This window comes from Ciconia boyciana, chromosome 2 (genome assembly GCF_034638445.1).
Source record: "Ciconia boyciana chromosome 2, ASM3463844v1, whole genome shotgun sequence".
In the NCBI taxonomy this organism is placed as follows: domain Eukaryota; kingdom Metazoa; phylum Chordata; class Aves; order Ciconiiformes; family Ciconiidae; genus Ciconia; species Ciconia boyciana.
Window position 1 is genome coordinate 163,973,508 of NC_132935.1, and position 20,104 is coordinate 163,993,611.

The window sequence follows — 20,104 nt, forward strand, 5'->3', positions numbered from 1 at the left end:
CCAGCCTGGACTGCTGACTTTCACTGTCTCATCAAACTGACTTCACTGGTTCACTGAACCCTTCTGTTAAAACATGAGAAACAGTGGAAAGAAGATGTGTCGTGGTGTTGCACTTTCCTGGATGCCCACTGTTTGCAAACCTATCATGGTTCTACCTGGAGTGGCCAAGGGATACTTATTTCTGATTCTGGTTTTAAGGGTGCATGTAATATACAACCAAAGGAAAATACATGTGCCAGACTATATACAAGGGGGGATGCATCTCATCTGAAAGTTTGATATCGATCTAGTCTTGGCCAATTATTTGTGCTTTCAATATAGACAATGGAGAAAGGGAGATAATACCCCTAAGAAGGTGACTTAGATATGTGGAATGAATAAGTCCTTGCTCCATCTTGCTCCTCTGAGTACAAAACCAGCTTAGCTGTTGGGCACCTAAGGCAAATGGTATAAGTAACACGTAAAGTGTCAGAAGGGTAACCATTGTCATGGGAAGTTGTCCCATGAAGAACATAGGACTTGATCTGCAGAGGGATGTTGCCTCTCAGGTGCTCATTTCTCCTCAGATGTCACCAAATGCTGAGACATTGTTAGAAAAAGTTGTCTTCCCTTTCTGCTGGAGCAAAATTCACCCTTGTACAGGGAGCCTGTGATCCACTTAAGACCTTCAAAGAGGTGAATTTCTTTATCTCTGGTGGAAAAGCAGAGAATAAATCTCTGCATACAGCACAGTCTTGCTAAAGACGTTAATAGCAGACTGGCATTCCTATGAATTCAAGTATCCCAGGTACTCCTAGAGCAGCATTCCATTGGGTCATGAAAAGGGAGAGTCACCTGGTGGGCTTTTTGTGTTTCTGAGCAACTTGTGTGAACGGATACTTACTCAGCCAGTGAAGCCAGATTAGATTTATCATTTGTGCTTCAAACCAATCAAGTCAAAAAGAGTCACCTGGAGATAAAGACGTGAGTCTAAACAAGCAGTTGTCCGAATAGCTTTTATGATATGGTTTGCTTACAAGCTTTGAGAAAGGATAAAAAGTAGTAACAAAAATGCTGTCTTCTTGTACAGCTGGAGCCATTCCTAATGGACTGGGCACATGGAAACAGACTCTGCACTTACAGGGGTGAGTGCAAAGCATTTCTTAACGACAGAATAATTCACTGCAATTAGGATGTGACCAGAGCGCAAGCATAAAAGGTTAAGCTGAAATGTATCTCTTACAATTGAACTCAGAAACAAAATACTAGCTTAACTTTAGGTCAGAAAAGAAAAAAGAAAACCGGCTGTGACTGCTATAATAGCATGTTAAAAAAGACACCAAAAAAGCTATTACACAGCAGAAGAGTAATAGAAAAAGATAAAGCAAAATAGCAACTTCAAACCTGGTGGTTAATCTCCATGAGAGCAACTGCCTCTATCCGTTAAGCATTTGTAGAGTCAGTACCATGTCTTAGAGTCAGCATTAGCACATCTATGACCTGAAATTAACAGCACTTGCCTGTAATAGCCCAAAGATGCGTACAGGCTATCATCAGTTGTTAAAGCTTAAGAAAGAGCCTCGGGAATACAAATTATCAGCTTCAGCTCTACGTAACTTTAGTAGCTTGAGATGACAACATTTATCGGTGCTGCTGAGCAGAGAGCTCAGTTCTCTGTGTTGACCCCTGGTCTGTCTTTTTCTTGCAAACAGTTACTCTCTCAGAATTACCCTTTTCAGCTCTTTGCACTTTGCCTGCTGTGAATAATCACAGTTTCTGAACAAGTGGTCAAATCAGATTTACCAACATATTTGTGCCTACAGAGTGTGGGCACTGGTCTCAGAAGGATTGCTTAAGAACAGTCAAGAGAAAGAATTCAGGTGATGTGATGGAGATAAGTCAGTGGGTGATAGTTTTTCTTTCCTGATTGGATCAACTAACCGAGGAGTTCTCAAACTTTCAGATCACATCTGAAAATCACTAAAAACCACATCTGTTCATAAAAATTGTTAAAAACCTCTCCTCCTCTTCCTCCTCAGAACAATGAAAAGAATGAAAGAGATGGAGAGAAGGATGAAAACATGCAAAGAAGGTTTGCTTTTGATAAAACAGACATCAACTTTGTATTGCTATGACTTATGCTAGACAGGGGCTGCTGATACAGTGGCTGCTGGCTAATTTCTTGCAGCCATCAATTATAAATGAGCTGAAGAAAGAGCCTTTACTGACATTAAAAATCAGTTTTTGGAAAAAATGTGTCTTATTATCAGAGAGGAAGAAAGCATGAACCATTTACACAGTGCTTAGAACAAAGGGGCTCATTCACTTGGGACTTCTTGACATAATACTAAAATATAATAGTAGTAATGTAGGTAAAAAGGAAGGGTCTGATAAGAAGAGTAGGATTAAAGGAGCTGTCATGGTAATGGAAGCTGGAAGTAAGACTATTGGGATGCCACCATACCCAGTCCCCAGAGAACATCTCTCTCAGGAAAGTGTTAACAAGTGAGGGGCAGAGAGACAACAGGTACTCTCTGACTATAGAATAATCATGGTGTTCAGTAGTCTGTGACTACTAAACCCTAATTAAGTTCTTTCTTTGCTCATATGCAATTTTTTACTCCCAGAAAACCTGATCCAAAGGCAAATGAAATAAATGAAAAAGGTTTATACAGATCTCCATAGCCTTTGAAACAGACTGATTTTTGCTCTATGAAAATAGGTTTCAGTGATGAATTAATCAAGTTCCACCTACACTTAAGCACCTTTGTGCCATGTTTCAGATTCTTATGCTGCAGTTGGAGGTAACTGGAGAATAACTTTGGGCTTTAAACATCTTTGGGTATGAACAGCGGTGCAAATTGTGGAAAAGTTGATGAAGATTTGTTCAATTTTATTGTAAGCTAGAGATGAGAAAGAGGGACTTTCAGGCAATGTCCAGATCAGCAAAAGGAAACTGGCTATGCACACTTTAAATTTCAAGACACCGGTCTCACTGTGTCTGACTCTGCAGTGTAATCCAATTCCATGAAGTTTCTGAAGCTCTGGCCTCTCTCTGTATCCGGCACAGACATAGGAAAGGCCATAAGGTATTGGCAACAGTTCATCAAAAAGAGACAACTAAAATAGGTCAGATGAATTCTACCCTCATTTGTGTGAATCATTGCCTGTACAGGGAGTTGAGGGTGATCAGCTCAACCGCATATGTGTATGTATTAGATGTCTAATGTTAAGGGGATAAATCCCATCCATTATATAACAGAACTTAAACTAAAGTAAGGTGATAACTTACATGATACCTTGAAAGTTTTCTAAAGGGCTAGGGTGTACCTCAGGGGAGGAGGATCAGTAAATGCTGGATTTAATAGTAAAGGCTGTGAAGAAGCCTGTGGGTCAAGCCTCTCCAGATCCTTGGAAGGATTAGGTGCAGAATGGAATCAAAGAAACAGAACAGCCTAAACACAGAGCCCACTGGACTGACAGACCTGGGGATCTGCAGATGAGGAACGCTCATCTGCTAATGCTCTCAGAGAGATAGGAGTGAGTCTTTATCTATTTCTTGTAAATAAAGTATATCACTGAGCAACTATACCTACGTCCTACAGCCACCTCTTGCCCTATTGGTATGGCTTTACAAGGCTCCCAGTAGAGCCAAACTCTCAGGCCAAAGATGGCCATGTTATCATTAGACAAAAAAATGAACCAAGCGTCTCTATAAAGATGCCATTCCAGTGTTTAATACTCCTAAGGTAGGGAAAGGATGTAGTCAAAACAATCTGTAAGGCTCAAAGGAAACATGGCAATAAATCCTGTAATCTTACAAAAATGAAGCTCAGGTGGAACTTTTTTTTCCCAAATAGCCTACATCACACCACTATTTCATGTAACATTGTTAAGTTTCTTTTTCTCCCTAAGAAAAATAGCCTGCTTAACTGGTCTGCAATTAAATTTTTTTGCTGAGTCTTTAGCAGCAGTTCCATACAACCCAGTAACAGGTGGATAGTTTTGCAGCACCTGCCATTACTGGGATGTTGAAGTTTTATTTCTAAGATCACAACAGTGCTATTTTGTTATCATATATAACTATTCAAGAAGCTAGAACAGTTCTGACGAGCTATAAAGATTTGCCACACATTTTGGGGTGGAAGTAAATGCTGCTCACTTTTTCTGGGCCACAAAGGACCAGAACTAACCACTAGAAAGGGAGGCCATGAATGAAATCAGCCCACCCCAAGCCTCTGTGATTTTGTTGTGGAGTGCTCTGGAGGCACGCTCACAATAGCAGTGGTGTAGTGAAAAGGAAAATGAGGTGGGGAAGGACCCTAAGACCAGTTGCAACCTTTCACCATGCCTGGATTTCTCCTCATTTTTCTCTCTCTGGCAGGACCCCAGTCTGAAGAGACCTACTGGAGTCACAGCAATGAAGGTGACTTTCTACCAGAACACATCTGGGTGTGGGAGATGGGTACTGAGAGGAGACTGCAGCCCTGTAATGAAGCGCTGCCTGGTGGTCCCATACAGAAGGTTTGATCCCTTCAGTTGCCTCTATATTGACCAGGCATCCTCAGGGGCATTTAGGAGTAGTAGTCATACTCACAGTGTTGGAAAACTTTGCTCAGAAAGCAATCATTGTGGGAGATGGAATTAAACTTTAGCCCTCTAGTCCACCCCCATATTCATATTTATTCAGTGATTTGAAGGAATGCTTAATGCACGTCCTTTGGGTTCAGAATGATTAATGTGAAGTCTGATTAGATTGATGGGCAGGTGGATGACTAACCATTTAGGTGGTGATTCATAGCTGGCAATTATAATGAATAGCCTCCCAAGATGATCAGATCAAAGTAAGCCACTTTGAGCTTAATAGATTTTGAGAGGCAGATGGTACCCAAGTAAAGGGTAAACACACAAAAAATTAAATATATTTATCCTTGCCTTGCACCTTGTTGTGAGAATAATTTACAGTGCCATCTAATGAAGTAACCTGTTGTCTTCGTCTCTGGTTATAGTTTCTCTCTAAGTCAGCCAATTGCTTTCCATTTTAAATGTTAATTCATAGCTGATTATCGATATTGACCAGATAATACTAGAATTTGAGGCCTGCTTGAGCTGAGAATTCATGCTTTGCAGGATGATTTCAGACACAGGCCTTGCTAGGTATGTATCCCTTCAGGACATGGTTATACCTCAAGGACAGCCACCTTATTATGGACATAGGATTCATGAATTATAGAATAATTAAGGTTGGAAGGAACTTCAGAAGGCCTCTGGTCCAATGTCATGATCGAAGCAAGTCCAGCGTAGAAATTATATCCAGTTTTGAAATTATGTCAGGGCCTTACCGAATCATTTTGAATACATCCAAGGACGGATATGTCAAAACACCTCTAGGCCTCTCTTCTAGTGCTTAAACACTCTCATTATGATTTTTTTCACCATGTTTAATTAGGATTTCCTTTGTTTCCTTCATTTAGTTTGATAGTGGAGACTGCTCTTCTCTGCCTAGCCCTTCATCAAGCACTATCGCTTTATAAATTTGGGTCATTCTCACACACCATCACTTTCATTCACAAGCATCCTGTTATGGTACAGCTGTGTTATTATCTCCCATTATGGTTGGTAAGGTTTCCAAGGATCACAGAACTCTCTGAGGGATCAGCACTGGTGGTTACTGGAAATGACATGAAGCACTTAATAACAAGGATAATTGTTCTCTGGAGGCAGGGATCCTTCCCCCATTATCCTCTTGTTTCCATCATGCCTTTGTTGAAGTAGCAGGAGTGGAGACAGGCCTATCAGTGAAGTTCTCATTCCTCTGGAGTTTCACCAGTGGCTGGCTGGAAATATTTAACTTCCTTCTCTGGGGGATGCTGCAGCATCTGAGATGTGACCTCCTCCCCTCCAGACTCCAACAAACAGCAGCCATAAGATCAAAGCTAACACAACCGTACAGAAAGATATATTTGGAATATGAAACACTATAAATGCACTCTTTCCCTCTCTGAAATACTTCATTTTCTCTCAGGATAAAAACATTACTAGCAAGGAGGTCTGGCTGAGAAGGTAGATACCATACTAGAAAAGGAACTGGAGGGAAGTTCCATCTTCCTTTAAAGATGCTTTATCTGGAATCAGTCAAAGAGAGAATAGAAATGCTGTGAGAAGAAGGTGTATACTAAAGAACTGAAAGAAGACCCTGGAGACAAAAGTATGAAGAACCTCGAAGTGAGCTGTGAGTCTAGAGATCGACAATGAGTGATTATAGTGCTAGAGAGCGTCACTACTGCCTTCTGTTGTCTTCCCTGGATGCTCTCCTATGAAAAGCCAAAGGTGACAACTGTCTCCATTGGCCTAATAACAGTGAGCCTCTTTTGGTACTGAAACTATAATGAATATTTTTCCTGGGTTTCATATCATGCAAACAATTATAAGGCTACTCTACACATGCCTAAAGACTATAACCTTCACTGAGTCTTTTTTCAGTTTCAGGTCTGGCTGTGACCTGGATAGGATAGTGATGTTCTTATCCAGCATTTAGTTCTCAAGATCATTGTCAGACAAATCAGAGGTACCATGTGAGATGAATCTCACACCAGATACCCTTTTGAAAGACAGGCTTTAATTAAACACATGCTATCAAGTTCAGTTCCTGGATTGAATTCATCAGCTTGTACTATAGAGGCTGAAGAGACAATTTAGTGGTTTCTATGGATCTATACTCTCATCCAAACTTACATTAAGGATGAGATACCATGAAAGCTTATCCCTGATTATACATTATTATCTTGTTATAAGCAAACTGATCTAGGTAGAATAAATTTCATCAACTAAAAAAACTTAAAGACTTTTTAGTGAACTGCAATAAAAATTGTCTAACAGGAGTTTTGTGGAAATGCATTCTCTTCAGCACAGTTTCAAGCCACTGTATCTAACCTTGTTCCAAAAAAATCCATCTTAATTTTTTTTTTATCCAGTGTTATGTGAAATTAGATTCAGTCTTGTGATCTGTGAGTTGATTGATAGAAAAAATTTTGAGTAGCATTTTGATTTTTACAGTCATTGAAAAAGAAGTTCACAACCTACATTCATTCTTTTTAAGTGGCATTTAACATAAATGCATACATATTTTTCATTATGCCATTTTTAATAGCATCTTAAATTCTCAGAAACCTCTCATCCTTAATTTTCTTGGAAGTCCAGAGTTGCTCTGTGCCACTCAGATTAAATGAAATTTGCATAATTTTGCCCTCTAGTGCTAGTAGATTTTCTCTGTGTCCAAAAAATACAACTTTTTTTCCATAAAGTCTCTAGACAAATTAAAATGAGTCAAGTGCCAAGAGCCTCTCATGCCCATCCATGGCACATACGATTTTTTCAAAACAGCTTCAGAACTTTTTAGAAGCAATAAAACACAAAAAACTGTCAGCTTTGTATCTAAACTGCTTCTTCTCCTTAGGTTCACTGGAATAACTTGTGTATAATGTGTTGGCTTTGAAAGACATTCATATTCAAAATCTGAAGGATCATATCTCCAGTAGAGGGGCCCAAATGATACAAACTCTCTCAAGACCTCGCCCATTGCCTTAGTTCTCACTGCAGCCAACAAAGCTAGTCCAAGATCTGTGTGAAACACTGTGTGTTGTGGAAATGAGGGAAAAGGACATGTTCGTATTCCCAGGTCAAATGCCCACTCCAAAGCATAAGGAAATAAACTCGTCCCATTTGAAATTCTTTGCATGGACTGCAATTTAATAGCTTCACTCTTTTCCTTCAGTGATCCCACTGCTGAACTGTCAGACCAAATCACTGCAAAATCAGGACCAAGACCTTTTATGGTGATATCTTGTATTACCAAGGTGCAATCTTCAGTTAGAGTGCTGGACGCGCTGCCTTCTCCACTAGAACATCAGATCTATGCAAGCAGCACAGCTGTATAACTCCTCTGATCTGGAGTAAAAGAGCTCGTAGGAAGAGAAACACTCTAAGTCATAAGGACATGTTTGTTTAAATCAAGGGAAGCTACAAGACATTACAGAGAAAAAACTCTTTTCTGTTTCATTTGCCAAACTTCACAGATAGAACACTGACAAAAAGATAGAAACTTTGATAACTTTCATCTGCGATCCATATTGTTTGAGGTCTACTACAGTTATTGGAAGTTTGTAAGTACTTAGTGGCATCTGTATCAAATATGAAATGGTAGAGATGCAGCTGAGATCACAGCATTATTAAAGCTTTAAATTAATGGATTTTCTAGCCTTTTTGCTTGTGTCATCTTTCAGAGCAGGCCTGGCACTGTGCGGGATGAATAACTTGTTAAAGACTATTACATGCATTCAAAGAACCCAACTCTGTCATAACTGGAAAACCTGAAGTATTTAAAACCTTCTGAGATAGCAAGTCATCAGCCCATCTATCACAGAGACAGGAATATCGGACTCACTGAAGAGATAATAATTCAACAAGGCTTCAGTGATATTTATAAAGATTTCAGGCTACTGAAAGGCTACTACTTACAAGCTATTTTCCTCCTTTAGAGCAAAATCTGCTGTGGATCTCACTAAAGAGTGCTGGTATCTCATGTAGATTGAGTGGCATTACCTTTATCACCTCTCTAAAAGAGGTGGTGCCTCTCTGAGAGCAACTGATGTCAGGAGAATGCAAATGATATTTCGGTTCTTCTGTACTTCTGATGTGATGCTGTTCCCATGCACTAAGAAATACAGGCTTTTTCATAGCAGATAATGGAGGAAAACAATGTACTGCAAATCTAACTGACCAGTAAATCAGTATGGCTTTCACTGCTTAGACATGGAAGTTTACAATAAGAAAACACACTTTTGCTACACTAACAACTAAGGCCCTCATATATGCCTCAGTTGACGATGTAGCCTGTACAGGCCTCTCACTTCACAAGGAGGCAAGACACAGCATTATTGCAAGCTTTTGCAGTGTGATGTGATGTGGCCTTCGGGATGGGAAACGTAAGCTCTTTTTAGAATGCTTTGTGAGTATGTGGAGATCTAGGGAGTACTAGATAGGTACTATCACAAGGGAGAGCTTTTATAATAGTATACTATAAGATGCAATTTTTTTTCTGGACAATATGATTAAAAGCCCAGAAAGCTCTGAAAATTCACTGAATTTGCTATGTGTTTCTAAGAGCTGAAGCTAGAACAGAGCAGGAAATTCCATCCTTTAAAACCTTTGATACTTCAAAAACATTCCCACAGTACCTTAAGATGAGTCCAAAGTCCTTTCATAATTTTGAAGCAGACAATGCTGCCATGTTTGGGGGGTTTAGACGTATGTTATGTCTCAAAGTAGTTAGGGAGTTGCCATGGTTTAGACAGTCAAGTGGAAGTTGCACATTAGATATAAACATATGGCTACAGAGAAGATTTTACTCACAAATTCAGCTATTTGTAGGTGTCTACATGTGAGCGGAGTGTCTAGGCATGCATTATAGTGAGTGCAGAGCTAGTCCATACTGTCAGTGAATACTAGAGTTGTCCAGGTGAGCAAACAGAGGTGTCTATTGTAGGCTAAGTTGATGAGAAAAAGATTGTATTGACTGGCTTGAATTAGTGACATAGAGAGCTTGTGCCATTTGAGAAGCCCCATTGTATCCCACTTGGCTTCCCACTTCCCAGTCAGAAGGTGTGTATCTTCTGTAGATCCTGTATCATATCTGGTAGACCCATGTGGATGCCTCAGACACTCTATAGCCTCTCAAGCGGTACTAGATATCTATGTTTAAGGAAATGAATCAAGATCACCTAGACCACCTAAGTTGGGTGTCTTAACCTTGAACTGACGCCCACAGAAATGCCCATTCAAACTATAATAGTAGTGTGATATAGCTGGGAAAATCACTGTTCTTGAAATAATTCCAGATCTGCTAGTAGATTGTTATCAAAGCATAGAAGTACATGAGGTGAATCATCCTGCCTTTCAACAACCCTGATTATGTCTGAACTCATTTAAGTTACAGGAGATGGGAAGCTGGCTCATGGCCTTGGACAGAGAACTTCAGACTGCTGTAGTGAAGGAGATATTTCTCCCACTACAAGACAGCTGAAAGAATCCCAGAACAGACAAAAGAGTGAAAGCCTGGTATGAACAGCCAACTGGTCCTAGCCCAAGTGCACAAAATGGAAGTGCACTAGGGTGATACAAAGTCCTGACTGACTGTGAAATCATGTGGTCCTGGTTCCAGCCCCTGATGTTCACTGTGGCACCAGAGAAAAAAAAAAAAAGAAGAAAAAAAAGACAGAAAAAAAGCTTGCTGTCTACATGGAAGATTCTACTTCTGCATTAACAGTGTAAACCTGATTAATATGACAAGTACTACTGAAGGGACGTGCCAGACTTCTGGTGCCTTTAACCTCATCAGATTGTGCAGCACAGTGGCTCACAAAAAAAAAGTATGGTCACAAAGCAACTCAGATATATGGCAAGGTTTTGAGGTAACCGTAGTCACACAGTTAACATGTCTGTACTTTTTGGGGATGATTTCAGCTCCCTATTTATTAAGAAGCAAACAGAGTGGTCGGAAATTATTGAAGGGAAGTTGGAAAGAGAACTGAGAACAGTCTGCTGCCAGTATATAAAAGTAGCATGTGCCTAACCTGAGAAAGCAGTGTTGCTTCTTGCTAACAATGCCTCAGACTTAATGAGGGAGAGGGGAAATGAAGAAAAGCAAAAAAAAAAAAATAAAAAGGTGTTTTATTGGCTGAGGTATAGAAAAATGTTGCAGAGCAGCTGGTTGAGAAGACATGCCCATTCTTTCTCACAGTGCTACACAGGGAGCCCACAATGAAATTAAGAAGCAGAACAAACAAAATATATACTGATACAGCAGGAATAATTAAGACATTGAATTAATTTCTGCAGAGACCCAAATTTTAACTGGACAAAGATGACACGCTTAAGTGCAGGCAAATGAGAGACACTGGCAGTGTAAGCAGGGGAAAAGCTACAAATCTCTCACACTTCGGGGTGTAAGTTAAACACTGAGGGATATTAGTGAAACATTTCTTGCTTGAGTAGCAGTACTTACAATTAATTCTGAGGAACACCACCAACCCTGTTCCCAACCCTCTTTTCTGAATGCAGCAGGTATTGATTACTCAGAGATAGATATCCACATACAAAAACTAACTCACTCAACTCAGCATGGCAATCCCACTATAAAAATGGGTCATATCCTGCAGCATATCCTTAACAAGAGCCCAACTCAGAAGTAATGTTCATGTATGCCCAGAAATCATATTTGTAATTAATGAGAAACTTCAAAGAAGTCTTAAAATGAAGAACAATAATTTTATAATCTGAGAAGACTTCTTTTCCTCTGCCCTGACTTCCCAGGTAATAATCTGAATTTGATAAAGCTTTGTGAACAAAGGACACCTACAAAGAGGGCTGGGAAACTCAGATGTACATTAAGAGAAACTTGTGCAAGAGCAACGGACTGATGGGACCCCACGTAAAAACATCTCATGTTCCTATAATCAGGCATTCAAGTAGGTTCCACCTCCCGAGAATTAATTACACTGACAGCAGGGGACACTACTTACCTCACCATTCAAGAAGCAGTAAAATACTGACACAAAGAAACCCTGGAAAGAATAGAAAGCAGTCAATTATTAGGTAAGTATTTTAACATGCAGAATTGGGGACTGAGCTTTATCCTGGTATCATCCTGAGCAAAAACATAATCTTGTTGAGATCATCCTCTTCCAGACAGATGAAAACTTTACCCTATTACTTCATGAGAAAATACTAAGTGTCTTGCAGCTCACAGGTGAGACATGAGAGTTAGAATCTAGACAGCTCTTCCACTGATAGAGGGGATTGCCACTTCAGCTGTGCTAAAGCATATCTACAGCTTCCAGCTGCCTCCCCGAAATGGCACAGACCCCTCACAGGTGCTATGTCATGCCTGCCAGCATTATGCATGTCTCAGGCACTTACAGGGGGGTGTCAAATGGCCTTAGATGGTCTTGTGTGGGCAAGTGTATCACCAGGTTGCTTACATTCATCTGAGCTAAATTGCTGTGTGAAATCTACTGACAGCAGTGACTAGACCCCTGTAATGACTGCAAAGATTGTAATGACTATAATGGAAGCTCAGATGACAACATGATGACACTTTCGTCTCTAAACCTGTGAGCAGAATCCTACTCATTTTGCTTTCAGCAATGGACTGAAATTATTGTCACAATAAAGGAGAGATTCCCTGTGTTTTCTTTCTTACATATGTCTTCATAACACTAAGAATAAAATAAGCAGTGTAGCATTTTTTTTGAGACATTGAGCATCAGCAGATAAAAAATACAATTAATTTTAGGGAATGAAAAATGTGGATTGGTTCCCTGGTAAAGGCTAAAGTTCCTTTGTTCATAGATTAAAAGGGACATTTTTCATTTTGGATATTCAGTTGCGATTTCTGGTGGGATGTTCTGTGTTTCAAAGCTAAACATGCAATCAATAAAAACAGTAATCCAAAGCTCAAAACTTTTGTAATCCATAACCCTAGATTTGGCTTGACAGTGTGTGTGCTGTATATTTGTATTGATATCCTGGGTATCAAAGTGCTTGTTCCTGCAGATATCAGAGGTAAAACACCCTAGTTTAAGGTCTTTAAGAAGAGGTAAAGCTGTAGGACACACCTAAGCAGAAATGTGTGGCTAAACACCATTCAAGGTCTTCAGGCACTTTTGGTTTTGTGCCAAATCCAGAAAGCTGGAGCAATCACTCATGTTCCACTGCCTTTTACATCCTGGCAGAACTCCTATTAAATTCAGGGGAGGGAGGAGATAGGGTATGAGTTCTCAGTTGGTATGGTTTGATGGGTGAGTGCATGCACCATTGGAGTGGGCAACATAGCTAATGTCTTAATCAAGTGAGCCCAACAGGTAGGAGTTGTTTCCCTTTGTTTTAGCAACATCTAGTCTAAGTCTCAGCTCACTGTGTGCTCTGTGAAGAGAGAGATACTTTGGGAAGGTGATTCATCATCCTCTCTCAGGTAGTTTAGGACAGAATGAAACATCACCTCTCTCTATTGACTTTAGATGGAGCCCAGGTGAGGAGCTGTAGCTATAGACTGAACATAGCGCTGGTGTTAAGGGAGATGAATCTCTCCAGTACACACCTGAGAGGAGTTCTCCACTCCATATGAGATGCTTATATATCTATTACATAAGCATGAACATAGCTGAGCTATTTTTGACTAATATTTCTATTATGGACTCCATTGCCATAAGTTTCATGGCTGAAAAGCACTGAAGATCCTTTCAGCAGTAGCTGATAGCAGCTGTAAACTTGCTCTCTTACCTGAAAAGACTGCAGGAAGGAATTGAAATAGATGAAGACGATCTGGGAAATGTCATCTTCACCAGGGTTGACAAAGAAAAGCATATAGGTGATGCCTAGCAGAGGCAGAAGAACTAACGTTGCCTTGACTGCCTTCCTGTGGGCAGGAAATGGAAAACAAGTGAACACAAGAAAGAAAAACTGTGTTATTTGAACCACTGTAGATATACCCAATCCAAACAAATCACTTCTTTAGTGGGGAGAGGGGATGAGTCTCAGAGAAATTCAGAGGGAAATGAAGTACCTACATTGTCTAGAGAGGGAACTGAGGTACCTCCTTAAGACAGTTCAGCACCTCCACATGTCAAACAGGGTGAGAAGAAAACAAAAGGATGGCCTAAGACATGTCTGCTCAGGGTTGTCCAATAGATACAGTCACTGGAGGAAAGAAGCATTTTAAGAGAGAAATTCATGTGTCAACTTCTGTCCAGTGTCTAACATGAGTGAATGGAGTTAGGGAACACAAGTACTCCCTGTGGGTACCTCCATCTCTCGAGGCATGCTGCTAGAGCATTTGCTGAGGATAGCAGTGGAAGCCTCTATTTGCATAATGGCCAAATAATTTGAGCTTTTTCCCAGGAGGACATCCATGTTTTAGACACTTCTCAGCCTGCCTGCACAGGAACAGTCCGAAGGTTCATGACCAGCTTATTGTGTAACCCAAGATGGAGGCTCCCAGGGTCCTCAGGCAATGAAGAACACAAGTTTCTTAGGGCTCAGAAAAGGATATTTAAGAAGGAGCCTGATCGCATGTCCAAAAGGCTGGATAGAGTTTAGCAGGGGACCAGGGAAAGAGTGACAGCCTCCACTTTGGGTTGTGAAGCCACAGGTGAGTTTGCTAGTTAACACTTCCTGACCAGTGCCTGACCACTTGGAGAAATGTGTTCTGGGAAAGCCTTTGCCTTTGAATCCTGCTGTTTGTCCCCACACTCTGAACTCCAGGGGACAAATGGGAACCTTTTTTATATCCCTCCCTTTCTCTCTCTTCTTCCTCCATACAGTTTCTGTCCTATCAATGAGGCTCGCATTAGGCGGAAGCCTTGGGATTCTCTGCAGGTTTGGTGAGTGATTTCTTATACCTCAGGGTGATGTGGCAAGTGCACAATTTAGCTGCTGAGCAGGGCAGGAATGTTGCGCCCATGATACCTGCTCTATGCCCATCTTTTGATTCTGTCTGGAGTGTAAATGCTTTCTCTCCCTCTGCAACACCTGCACACCCAACACAATTGCTTAGGGCTGTCTTATAAATAATAAACAAACAGGTGGTGCACAATGAAGCATAAGTGATTATTAACAGAATTATTAGGGGCTAATCTTTATTATTGGTGCTATAATAATGTCTTGGGATGTCAGCTGCAGAACAGCACTTCATTGTGCTAGATACTGTACAAATACAGAACACTGCAATTTTGCTAAGTCTGTATAAAACTCTGTATAATGCAGTAAGAGGCAGATAAAGACAGGCAGGTAGGCAGGCAGGGGAGCACAAAAATATTGCCAGTGTCAGTCTATTGCCATAGAGTGACAGTCTTAACGAAGTAGCTGCCACATCATTTAATATTTGCTTAACAAATGTTTGGAGTACTCAGCTTTAGAGCAGCGAGGCTTGCCCCAGGCTTTGCTGGAATTATATGGCTTTCTATTTAGGCTGTGAAAAAGAAGGTTCCCTCACAGAGCTTGTAGCGAGGATGAGATCACCGTCATCTGTTCAAAGATGAAGGCAGTTACTTTAGATTGCCTCAGAACCTAATATCTCTAATGCTCCCTGCAAACTGCGGAAAGGATAAAAATGTATTGAGCTTTGAATCAGGGTTTTTTCGTGCTAGTTTTAGTTTTATGGCATGAGGTTTGAGCATGAAAAAGGGGTATTTTTCCTCTTCATTTCTCAGGAAATGTGCAGAGAAGAGTCTGAACAAGAAAGTCATACCACTGCATTAACTTCACATTTGTCCCCAAACCTCAGACAGGAGTAAAAGCAAGGAATCAGGCAAAACAACAAAACCCCATTACTGCAGAAAAACTGCCTCCAAAGTCAAGAGCAGGCTAATTTGAGGACATCAAGATTCAAGCCTCAGTTTGATACACTGAGATTGTATCTAGAAATAATTTAGAGGATTGTGACCAACCTTACTCCACAAAACCTGTGCTATTTCCCAGTGTGAGGACCTGTCTCTCCATAAATGCTCCAAACACCTTGCAAGATACTGTAAACGGTAAAACACAAAGGGCAGTGAGCACCTCCTGATCTCTAAGAATTTCCTTTAGGACTGTTTAGGCTGATGTAAGTCCACACTGCTGCTGGAAGGGGCCAGGCCACCTTCCTTCTGCTGCCCTGGGCTAAACATGCCTGTCTTCTTTCTGCCATACTGGTGCTTGTGAGGTTGCACAGCCAGACAGCTCAGGAAACTGATCCACCCCATAATGATTAGTTAAGGATCAGTTCCGTGATGCAACCCATTGAGTGGTTACACTAATGCTGGTACCAGCTGAAGGGAGGGGGCACAATCGCCTTTCATTCCCATACCCTACACTTTAAAAAGAACATTGAACCCTACTGTAAATACCTTTATGTGCACAGTGGTCATCAGTAATGATACCGCTATTGACTACAGATATGATATGAATGTTTTGGCCCAGGTTCTGTTCTTCTTTTACTTCTGACTCTGCTAGGATACTGGTATGAACAAGGATCTTAATATGCATATGCACATGATTTATTGGGAAGTCTTGATATCATATTGTTCTACATCTACAAAGCTAGAGACTGGGACAGAGAAGCAACCTAGTAGGGAGTGAACACTTTTTCACTGATTCTCCAGATTTGCTGAATGAATGGACTAGTCACCAGTGAAAGGAGTTACGATATATTTATATAATATAATACATATGCTTGTATACATATAGAAATTGATAAAGTTCCTATCATCACTTGAAATCGAACCCTTCAGATTTCATTTTAAGGGGGAAATTTCATGTGTGTGTTGGGGCATGTGCAAGCCTGAAGGAGGTAAAGAGGCTGGTGGCTGCAGCAGTACACGTCTCTATGCCTGTAAGCCTAGGCTGTTTGCATTGTTTGGACACTGAAATGGAGTGGTCAGAAAAGATGCAGGCATGCTTTTATGGTTAGCCTGAAAAAATAAATACTGTGTACCTAACTGTATGAACTCAAGGGTCAAGAAAGACACCCTCTGAGATCAACTGTGGCATCCGGAAAGACAAAGATGGGTGTCCTGGTTTTGGCTGGGATAAAGTTAATTTTCTTCCTAATAGCTGGTATAGTACTGTGTTTTGGATTTAGGAGGAGAATAATATGATAACACACTGGTGTTTTAGTTATTGCTGAGCAGTTCCTACACTAAGTCAAGGACTTTTCTGCTCCTCATAGTGCCCTGCCAGTGAGGAGGCTGGAGGTGAACAAGAAGCTAGGAGGGGACGCAACCAGGACAGCTGACCAAAACTGGCAAAAGGGATATTCCATACCATATGACGCCATACTGAACAAAAACTGGGGGAAGTTGGCCGGGGGGTGGTGTGGCAGCTCCTTGGGAAGTGGGTGGACATCGGTCAGCGGGTGGTGAGCAATTGCATTGTGCATCACTTGTTTTGTATATTCTTTAATTATTATTATTATTTTCCCTTCCTTTTCTGTCCTATTAAATTGTCTTTATCTCAACCCACGAGTTTTACCTTTTTTCTGATTCTCTCCCCGATCCCACTGTGGGGGCGTGAGCGAACGGCTGTGTGGTGTTTAGTTGCCTGCCGGGTTAAACCATGACGATGGGACAAGGACAGGGCAAGCAAGGCAGTTCTTTGTTATCACCACAAACAGCAAGAAGCACCAGCTGACTTACCTGTACTGTATTGTTTCTGAAGTAGTTGAAGCTCTCAGCTTTGTCATTAAAATTCTAACTATGTTAAATAGAAATACAAAATTTATCTGGAAAAAAAGGGAGAGGAAAAAATAAGACCAGTGAGTCAAATAATGGCTTAAAGGATGTGATACACTTTAAAAGGCACATTTTGCAGTTCCCATCTGATTGAAAACAGCCTCTTGGTTTTAAAATTGATAGCAACAGACTCAGAAGTTTACTAGAAATATGCAGCAAATATCCAACAGCTATCAATGTTTTCAAAACAGCAATGAAAATGGAGTACAAAATTAATGGTCCCAGCAAGGAACTTATTTTTACTCCCTTTTACTCCTTTCCTGGGTGCCACAAGGAACTAAGGGTGGGATTTTTTTGGCTATTTGCATCTGTCTCTGGCTCAGCTCTTCCAAGGCTCCTTGCGTAGAGTATTTGGCAGCACTGTGCTGTGTTGATATGGCAGGCATTTGAAACCATCCTCCCATTCCACAGCAGGCTGTAATGGCTAGGTAGGGCTCCCCAGACCCAAAGTGCAAGACTGCATTGCAGAGATCTGAATGTGAGCTAGTCACACTGGACTCCCTTTGTATTCGGTGGAGGCTATATATTGCACTCCACAAAAGACATTTAAAACAGAGCAGATGAATCACACTTGAAAAATGCCTATTTTTTTGCACTGTCTTTAAAGGTGAGATGATGGATTTACCACTTCCCTTTTTAATCTGCTGAGCTGGGTAATTATTATTTCTGTTACAATCTCACCACTGAGAATTGAGATTTGCTCTAATTACTGTTGTAGCATCTGCTAGCGAGTTTCTTACATAAGTTTCCTCTCAGTGTAAACAGGAAAGAGAAAAAAAAAAACCTGAAAAGAAGATTCTGATTTGTAGACTGTAATCAGCAGAAGGATTTGGCACCTAGGAGCAAATTTTGGGTTGCTTTCAGCACATACAGTTGGGTAGCTTACAACATACTGATCTATCTCAAAATTGTCGGTGATGTACACTGTCAGAAGTACAGAATTGTTATCTCAGGATTGCTGAGGTCACAACCTAAGCTTGTGAGAAGATATTTATCTCACAAGCACATAGAGAGTCCCAGGGGTCCTGGCATTTTGCAGTCTATGAATGTAACAAATCTGTGATTGACTTCCAACTATTTATGAACACTGTAGCAGAGCTGCCAGTTTAAAGGTGTTCTTAAAATATGCTTTTTTTTTCTGTGCAATGTGCTATATTTCAATGATTACAGTATCTTGGCATCCATCATATCATTCCCTGTGGTTACTGTAACATGGTTTACAACAAATGGTGCAATAAGCACCTGAATAGACACTGGCAGCGTTGGGAATTATGTACATTAAACACCTATTATGTGAGATACAAAAATGCTGCTCTAGGAGTTAACATGTGACATTTTTTGAAATTATTTTCTTAGCAGAGCAGGGCCTTAGGGAGTACAAGAAATAAATAAAACAGTGCAGTTTGTATACTTGTTCTTGCTAGAATTGACTTTGTCATAGTTAAGAGCTTGAAGTTAACTGGCTCTCACTTTATTTATCAGAGACAGATAAATAAAGCGAATCTTAAACTCCTCACTTTGGTGATTGCACCATTCCTCAACACCAGAAAGAGAAATGTTCAGGCAGTGTCTACTGGGGGGGTGGGGGTGTCCTTCACCCATAGAAAGAAAACTTCTGCGTCTGAAATTCTGCTACCAAATCCTGAGGTTCTTCGTCAGCTCAGAGCCAGGTTTGGGTTACTTCTATCGAGGATGCAAAAAAGGCACCAGTCCAAAACTTGCCACTTTTGCAATCATAATGGAAGGTGCCAGATGGAATTATAGACTCTTAGGCAAGGGCAAGTTCCAAAAGACTAATCACATGGAATTAACATGATGAACTGGACTGGAGAAAGCATTTCAAGTTTCATGAGTCCTACTTTGATGTGGCAGCAGGGAACTGGAAATTCAAATTGCCACAGGCTGCATCAGAAAAATTTGGGATTTTGATCTTTGAAATTAAATTGCAGAAGTGTGGTTCATCAGTCCAGAAGGAGAATTGCTAGCTGAAAAGTTTGGGAGTTACTTCACTAGAAATACTCTTATTCTATATAAATCAGTTTTTCATCCTCCCACTCTTTCCCTTAAGCTCCCCCATCCAAGGGTTGCAGAAGGAAAACAATGATGACATACAGAAAGGATGTATTAATACTTCTCACCTAGATTTTCATGTATGTTTGCACTGATCCCTGGCGACAGGTGGCTGCTCATCTGGTTGGCAGCATTAATACTGATCGTCTCAGTTGAAGCTCACTGTGTGCTGGATACCACCAAAAGCTGAGCATCCCTATGGAGGCCACATTCAGGCAGACAATTCAGCTACCCAAGCACAGACCACAGTACCATTTGAGGCACTTTTCCATAGCTAAGGCCTATGAGTGGCACTGATACACGTCTCACAGGGCTGATAAGAGACCACAACTGTCTACAGCAGCAACAGGAAGGCAGATACATTGGTGGTCACTTTTAACAAGCTGCCCAGGTGTCAGAGGAAAGCCTGCTAGGGACATTATTTCTACAACATTTTCTAGGAAAGAGGAACACTGAAGCCAGAACAGGGGCATTGGCCACTCACGCCGAGTCCTCTTCCTAGTTCTTGCATTGAATATGCTGCGTATCCTTAGTCACACTGGGCAGTCTTCAAGCCTGTGGGTCTGAAGACAGACACTAAAATCCACCTGAGGATGTACTCAGTAATCTCAAGTCTGCATTTCAGAGTTACTGTCACCCTGCCTCTTCCATTAATGTTTGTAGTCATGTACTTGTCAACAAGGTGGATGGTCTTGCAAACATCTTATTGTTATGCTGTTTTCCTTCTGTCT

The 20,104-nt window shown here is 40.8% G+C and overlaps 1 protein-coding gene across 1 annotated transcript in view; it reads right to left on the minus strand.

Annotated features, from left to right (window-relative positions):
* CRHR2 (corticotropin releasing hormone receptor 2) overlaps positions 1-20,104 on the minus strand; it is a 173,319-nt gene that overhangs the window by 3,787 nt on the left and 149,428 nt on the right. Inside the window, exons 10-12 of the mRNA XM_072851554.1 lie at positions 17,208-17,293; positions 13,318-13,453; positions 11,559-11,600 (exon numbers count right to left, since the gene is read on the minus strand). Of these exons, the coding sequence (XP_072707655.1) occupies positions 11,559-11,600; positions 13,318-13,453; positions 17,208-17,293 (264 nt within the window). The remainder of the gene's footprint in view (positions 1-11,558; positions 11,601-13,317; positions 13,454-17,207; positions 17,294-20,104) is intronic.